Source organism: Phodopus roborovskii, unplaced genomic scaffold, assembly GCF_943737965.1.
Source record: "Phodopus roborovskii unplaced genomic scaffold, PHOROB, whole genome shotgun sequence".
Classification (NCBI taxonomy): Eukaryota; Metazoa; Chordata; class Mammalia; order Rodentia; family Cricetidae; genus Phodopus; species Phodopus roborovskii.
Genome location: NW_026126480.1, coordinates 15,651,696 through 15,659,523, shown reverse-complemented (window position 1 = coordinate 15,659,523; position 7,828 = coordinate 15,651,696). Strand labels below are relative to the sequence as shown.

Below are 7,828 nucleotides of genomic sequence, written 5' to 3'. Positions count from 1 at the left end.
GCGATGGGAGTAAAAGAGAGACTTCAGTTAGGAAATGGTGTAGTTAGACACTCAATCTGCCTATAGCATGGACAGTACACAGAGAGACAAAAGTGGGAGTTGGACCATCTTTTTAAAATTTATTTTTATTATGTGCATTGGTATTTTGGCATGGAACTGGAGTTGCAGACAGTTGTGAGCTGCCACATGGGTTCTTGGAATTGAACTTGGGTCCTCTGGAAGACAATCAGCCCCCAGACAATCTTTTAATTATTTGTTTTGGATTTATTCATGTGATTTGTATGTGTTTTGCCTGCATGCATGTCTGTGCACCACATGCATGCCTTGTGCCTGCAGGGCTAGAGGAAGGTGTTGGATCCCCTAGAACTGGAGTTGCAGATGGTTGTAAGTTGCCATATGGGTGATGTCAATTAAACCTGAGTCCTCTGAAAGAGTAGCCAGTGATTTTAAACCCTGAGGCATCTTTTCGGCTCACCCCTCACTTTTTCTTACATGGTTTTCTTTGTATTTCTCCGAACAGATGAAATAATAACCTGCTGGCACAGGCTTATTCTGATTGTCTTTATTATTACAGGGAGACCCAGAACATCATTCAAACCTAGGAGGTCTGACAGACAGGCTTACAGATGTGACTTCCTTCTATATACATACCATAACATGTATAAAGGAAATCCCAAACAAAAACAGCCTGTTTCTAGAAGCAATGGCATATGTAGGGTTAATAGAAACATCTCTGTCTCCTTCCTTTGAGACTGAGAGGAAACAGCATAGGTGTCCCTTAGGCCCTGCCTATTTGTTTCTTTTCCACATTGAACATTGACTAAATAACATAAAAGGGCATGGAACAATTTCTTAGAAGTCCCTTTCCTCTCCACTTGTCATTTTTATCCTGCTTATAGATTTTCTGTACATCTGTCAGCATACTTTCTTATTTCTCTTTGGCCTGATTCCCAAGATTAGGTGAGTGCTGGCTCTTTCAATGGGCTAGACCACAAGTATGATTTGGGGAGAGTGCGGGGGTGGGGTGGGGTGGGGTGGAGGTGTAAATGAAAAGCCCATTGCTCCATTGTCTAGAAGCCATGATCGGGGTCCAAGAATGTTCTTTCTTAAGCAACATCTCTGTTATAAACTGAGGCCTCCTCACTAATATTTGTGTTATCACTTTATTGAATGGACATGAAAAGATTAGAACAGATGAACAATTAATGTAGCTGAGTTAAGCATGGCCACACTTGGTGTTGTTCAGACACCTTCTGGCTGGGACACAGAGGTGACCTAAGATGCAGAGTCAAGTATGCAGGAGCATGTGTATGCCCAGAGATGCTTGTTCATTTTCCTCTTTTTTTATTAATTTATTTTTTTACATTCTAATCCCAGTTCCCCCTTCCTCCTTCCCTCCCATCCCCTCCACTACCCCCTCCTCCCATCTGCTCCATGGAGAAGGTAAGGCCTCCCCTATGAAGTCTACTAAGTCTGTTCCATCATCTAGTTGAGGTAGGACCAAGGCATCTCTCCACCCCCCACCCCAACCCCCCCATATCCCTGTGTCTAGGCTGGACAAGGTATCTCTCCATATAGAATGGGCAAAGTTAGTGTGCATTAGTTTTAGGTCTTGGACCCACTGCCAGTGGCCTCATATACTGTCCCAGTCACACTATTGTCACCTATATTAAGGGAGTGTAGCTCGGTCTTATGCAGGTTCCTCATTTGTCAGACTTAAGTCAATGATCTGTCACTAGCTCAGGTCAGCTGATTCTGTGCATTTCCCCATCATGGTCTTGACTCCTTTGTTCATATTTTTGCACCTCCCTCACTTTGATTGTATTCCAGGAACTTGGCCCATTGGTTAGTTGTGGGTTTCACATCTACTTCCCTCTATTTCTGGAAGAGGGTTCAAGCTTCTCTGGGGTTATGTATTGTAGGCTGGGTATCTTTTGCTTTATGTCTGGTATCTACTTATGAGTGAGTACACATTGTATTTGTCTTTCTGGTTTTGGGTTACCTCACTTATGATGACTTTTTCTAGTTCTGTCCATTTGTCTGTAAATTTTAGGATATCATTGTTTCTTATCACTGGGTAGTACTCCATTGTGTAAATATACCACGTTTTCTTTATCCATTCTTCAGTTGAGGTGCATCTAGGCTGTTTCCAAGATCTGGCTATTACAAATAATGTTACTATGAACATAGTTGAGCAAGTGTCCTTGTGGTGTGAATGTGCCTCCTTTGGGTATATGCTCAGCAGTGGTATTGCAGGGACTTGAGGTAGGTTGATCCCTAATTTTCTGAGAAATCGCCATACCGATTTCCACATCAGTTTTACAAGTTTGCACTCCCACCAGCAATGCAGAAGTGTTCCCCTTTCTCCACATCCTCCAGCATAAGCTGTCATTGGTGTTTTTGATCTTAGCCATTCTGATCAGAGTAATTTTGATTTGCATTTCCCCGATGACTAAGGATGTTGAGCATTTCCTTAAGTGTCTTTCTGCTATTTGAGATTGTTCTGTTAAGCATTCTCTATTTAGATCTGTACCCCATTTTTAAATTAGATTATGGTAGTTTGATTTCTAGTTTCTTGAGTCTTTTGTATATTTTGGAGATCAGCCCTCTGTCAGATGCGGGGTTGAAGATTTTTTCCATTTTGTAGGGGGCCATTTCGTCTTGTTGACTGTGTTCTTTGCTTTAGAGAAGCCTCTCAGTTTCAGGAGGTTCCATTTATTAATTGTTGCTCTCAGAGTCTGTGCTATTGGTGTTCTATTTACGAAGTGGTCTCTTGTGCCTATGTGTTCAACTGTATTTCCCACTTTTTCTTCTGTGAGGTTCAGTGTGAATGGATTTATATTGAGGTCTTTGATCCATTTGGACTTGAGTTCCATGCATGGTGATAGATATGAATATATTTGCATTCTTCTACATGTTGACAGCCAGTTATATCAGCACCATTTGTTGAATATATTTTCTTTTTTCCATCTTACATTTTTAGCTTCTTTGTCAAAAATTAGGTGTTCATAGGTGTGTGGGTTAATATCAGGGTCTTTGATTTGATTCCATTGGTCTACCTGTTAGTTGTTCATAGGTGGCTTATTCATTTTTAAATCCAGAAGCCAGCAGTCTTTTTTTTTTTTTTTTTTTGACCTTCATCTGACAGCTAATGATGATAAACATTCATGATGAAGTACACACAATCTGACAAGGGAGCAAAGTTTACTACTAGCTGCTTGTGCTCCTGAGTGTGTATGTGGGAAACATGTTTCATGTTATCATAACATAAACCAGAAGAATTAGAGATGTTATGTGCTTTCAAAAGTGAAGAGGCTAAGAGTTATAGATTTCAAGTAGCTTTCCAAATTCACATAGCCAAAAGCTTGGAAGCAGGATTAAAGTTAAATATGGAGCCTGGCTTTCTGTCTCCACTGCACATGGTCTGTACCAATATTTTTTTCATAATAGTTTGGTATGTCTGTACATATGTTTTATAGTTTTGAAACGTTTGACACATCTGATGAAATAAACCTGACTCCTTTATATCAGTCCTACCTAGTTCACATTTAAATGTCCTCAAGTACTTTCTCTTTTTTAAAAATAAAAAATATAAAAATAAAAAATAAAAAAACATACATTGTGTGTATGTTTGTGTGGGGGCATGAATGATGTGGAGGTCAGAGGCAGCTTGCTGGAGTCAGTTCTCTCCTTCCACTCACTGCGTAGTGCTGGGAATTAAACTCAGGTGGTCAGGCTTGGCAGCAAGCTCCCTCACCTTTTCTTTTTTTCTTCTCTCTTTTTCTTTTGAGAAAGTCTAATGTAGTTCCATCTGGCTTTGAACTTGCTGTGTAGAGAATGATGATCATGAACTTCAGATCCTCATGACTCCACCTCCTGGGTGTTGGGATTATAGCCCTGTGCTTTACCATTCCTGGTTTTATGTGGTCTGAGGAAAATATCTAGGACTTCTGGCTAGGCAGGCACTCTACTGAATGAGTCATATCCCCAGCCCCAAATGTCCTCTACTTCTATGTTCTCACCCTTTATGTTTGACATATAGGATCTTGAAGTATTTCTTTCTTTGTCATATTTCATTTTGTGTGGTTCCTTGTTCTCAAAAATGAAAGACTCTAAACCAGGCATGATGGAACATACTTGTAATTACAGCACTCAGGCAGGAAGATCATGAATTTGAGACCAGCCTGTGTTTTTGTTTGTATGGAGTTTAAGGCAAGACTGTTCTACATAGTGAGAGACATTGAAGTAAACAACAACAAACAAGCAAAAAGATTGCTTTATAAAAACATCTCCCCACCTCTACCTCCCCCGCCCCCTTTATCTGTGAAGCGAGTTCCTGTTTTGAGGTAATGATGTGTGGGAAAGCAAGCAGGTTTGCCTTCAAATTATGCTTCAAGTTTGCCTTGACTTCCTGAAACCCGGATTTGTGAGCTGAATAAGCACCCTCTCCTTTACCTTGCATAGCTTTGGTCATGAAAATGTAGGATAGCAACCTACAGAGAGAATGCAAATGCAGACCAGGGTTTTGCTGAGACTCCAGCTCAGTGATTCTCAACCCTCCCAATGCTTCAGACCCTTAATCTAGTTCCTTATACTGTGGTGATTCCAACCATAAAATTACCTTTGTAGCTACTTCATTACTGTAATTTTGCTACTGTTATGAATTGTAAGGTAAATAATTTTGGAGATAGAGATTTGCCAAAAAGGTTGCTACCAACATGCTGAGAACCAGTACTACATCACATGTCCTTTTGGATGGCAAAATCTTTGTTTTGGACAAATGTTTTTTCTTTTTTTGAGACATGGTTTCTCTGTGTAACAGCTTTAGCTGTCCTGGAACTAGCTGTGTAGAGCAGGCTGGCCTTGAACTCACAGAGATCTGCCTGCCTCTGCTTCCCAAGTGCTGGGTTTGAAGGTGTGTGCAAACACTGCCTGGCAAAAATTCTAACCTATAGTGTTACAACTCCCAGGAATCAAAATATATACACTTGTATATATAGTGTACAGCATGGTGGAAACTAATTCCCCTTCTCTTATTTTTAAGTAAAGGACCCCTGAGTAACAGCTATAAGGGCCTTTTCTTCTTTTTTCTCTTCTTTTCATCTTTTAAAAGTTTAAATTAGAATCAATTTTATTTTATATATCAATCCCAGTTCCCTCTCCCTCCCATCCTCCTATGCTCCCCACCAACCCCCATCCCATCCCTCTTCTGCTTCATAGAAAGGGTGAGGCCTTCCATGCAGGGTCATCAAAGTCTGTCACATCATTTGGGGGCAGAGCCTAGGCCCTCCCATAGGACCTTTTCAAATTTAAATTTTAGTTACATATGTGATCCAGCATCTTGTTGGAACTTAACTTTTATTTACTGATCTGAATTAGGTTACTAGTTAGCAATACAAGCTTTTATCCTCTGAAGTCTAAGAGCCATAGTCTTCAGGTAGTATAGAAGCAAATAGTTGTTTGTGTTGAGGCATAGATAAATATTCTACAATGACAGAGTGACCATGCAAGGATTAACCAATTATGTCCATAAAAACTGAAACCTGCTAACTTGTGAAAAGTGTGTCTAGTAATCTGTTGATATACACCAGAAGACAGTGTATAATGTAGAATGCAAGTAGTCAGGAATGCTCCCTAGAAACTTTATGCCAATTAGAAGGTAGCTGGAGAACAGAAGATTTTTTTCCTTAGATGGAGTAACCATGGAGTATCTTGGATGACATGATGCATGCACATTGCTGTCATCATTACCAATCATTTATCACTTCAGAAAGTCATGGTGGATGACAAATTACTTCAGGAGTCCATAGGGATACATGGTTTGAAGTGACTCAAGTGACGCAGAATGTTATTATCATTCTCTGTTCTTAGGCTGGGAGACAGCGTGGCCTGCCATGATTACCTTTAATGTGAGCAGTTACAACCCAGGGCCCTTCCTTTTGGTGGATATCCCAGGTTTGGAACAATTCCATGTGTGGATCGGCATTCCCTTCTGTGTGATCTACATTATAGCTGTGATGGGAAACTGTGTACTTCTCTACCTCATCATGCAGGAAAGGAGTCTTCATGAACCCATGTTTTTTTTTTCTTTTTTTTTTTTCTGTCTGTGCTGGCAATGACTGATCTCATCTTGTCCACAGCTGGTGTGCCTAAAACACTCAGTATCTTTTGGATGGGGGCTCGAGAAATCACCTTCCCAGGCTGCCTGACACAAATGTTCTTCCTCCACTACTGCTTTGTCCTAGACTCAGCCATTCTAATGTCAATGGCATTTGATCGCTATGTGGCCATCTGCTTTCCCTTGAGATATGCTACCATCTTGACTCCCAAGACTATTATCAAGATTGTTGTGGGCATCTCCTTTCAGAGCTTCTGCATCATCTTGCCAGATGTGTTCTTGTTGACACGCTTACCTTTCTGAAGGACACGCATCATACCGCACACATACTGTGAGCACATAGGTGTTGCTCGGCTGGCATGTGCAGATATCTCCATCAATATCTGGTATGGATTTTGTGTTCCCACCATGACAGTCATCTCAGATGTTGTTCTCATTGCCCTCTCCTACACCCTCATCCTATGTACTGTGTTTCACCTCCCTTCCAGAGATGCACGCCAGAAGGCTTTGGGCACCTGTGGTTCCCATGTCTGTGTCATCCTCATGTTTTACACACCTGCCTTTTTCTCCATCCTTGCTCATCGCTTTGGACACAATGACTCCCTCACATTCCACATCATGTTTGCCAATCTCTACATTGTTATTCCACCAGCAATGGATCCCATTGTCTACGGAGTGAAAACCAAGCAGATCAGAGAAAAGGCCATTCTTTTATTTTCTGCCAAGAGAACAGAAGATTGATCTATAGAAAAGGCAGGTGAAAAACTGTGCATATGCTTTTAGCAAGTATGAAACTGTGGCAAAAATAAGAGAACTCTATTTAAGGCAAGAAGTGCTTATAGATGCTTTGTGTACCAGGCACGGTTAGGTGACACATAGTCTTATGGAGAAAAAAGAATCCTTGATGACTTCTGTTGTATGACACTGACAAAGAAGAAAGAGATGAGGACAGAATAGAGTTAACCTAAGTGAAAAATCAGTCTGATTTGGAAACTGCGACTGGCACTTGCAGCAAAAGAAATTCATTCAGACAGAGATATGGAAGAAAATAGACCAAATGGGAAGAGTTTAGTGAAAAATCACTCAACGGATCAGCAGATCAATAATTGGGTATTCAATCACAGTTACTGTACATTTTAGGTTTCTGAATAACTGACTTTAAATGTGTCCCCCATAACTCCATAACTCTCCAAAGCCCTTTAGCCCAACATACGCAACTGGGTCAAGAGTGCTACAGAGATGAGAAAATTGGTGTGCACACCAATGCCAGGGGTTCTGTCTTGGCACTGAGAGAAAACAGCTTCTGGCCTCCAAGATTCATTTAGAGTATAAGCTGTAGAGATCTTTTCAGGGGACTAAAACTCTTGAAAACAGATTGGAATTAGGGGCTGGAATTCTCACAATCACAGACCTCAAGCCAATCCATTTAGATACTAAACTAAAAATTCACTCATGCCAGCCAGAGGACTTGAGGGTCTCTGTTCCACAGATTGCACATGCAAATACTCTGGGGCTTAAAAAGATGCCAAGTCTTAACTACAGAGAAAGTTGCAATCCATGTTTATTGCTGCTCTATTCATGATAACCAAGTGTTGGAATAAGCATAGATATCTGTAAATGCATATAATACCATGGTGTGGGGGTAATGATGTAATTATATTATAATCTCAAAAAAATAAAAAACAGTTATTGAAGAAAGAGAACCTATGG

General features: G+C 40.6%; 1 protein-coding gene across 1 annotated transcript; it reads left to right on the top strand.

Annotated features, from left to right (window-relative positions):
- The first annotated feature begins 5,894 nt into the window (after positions 1–5,894).
- Positions 5,895–6,859, top strand: LOC127227604 (olfactory receptor 52H1-like). Its single transcript, XM_051191983.1, is given in 2 exon segments — positions 5,895–6,089; positions 6,092–6,859. Coding segments are annotated over 2 exon segments (963 nt in total).
- The last annotated feature ends 969 nt before the right edge of the window (positions 6,860–7,828 follow it).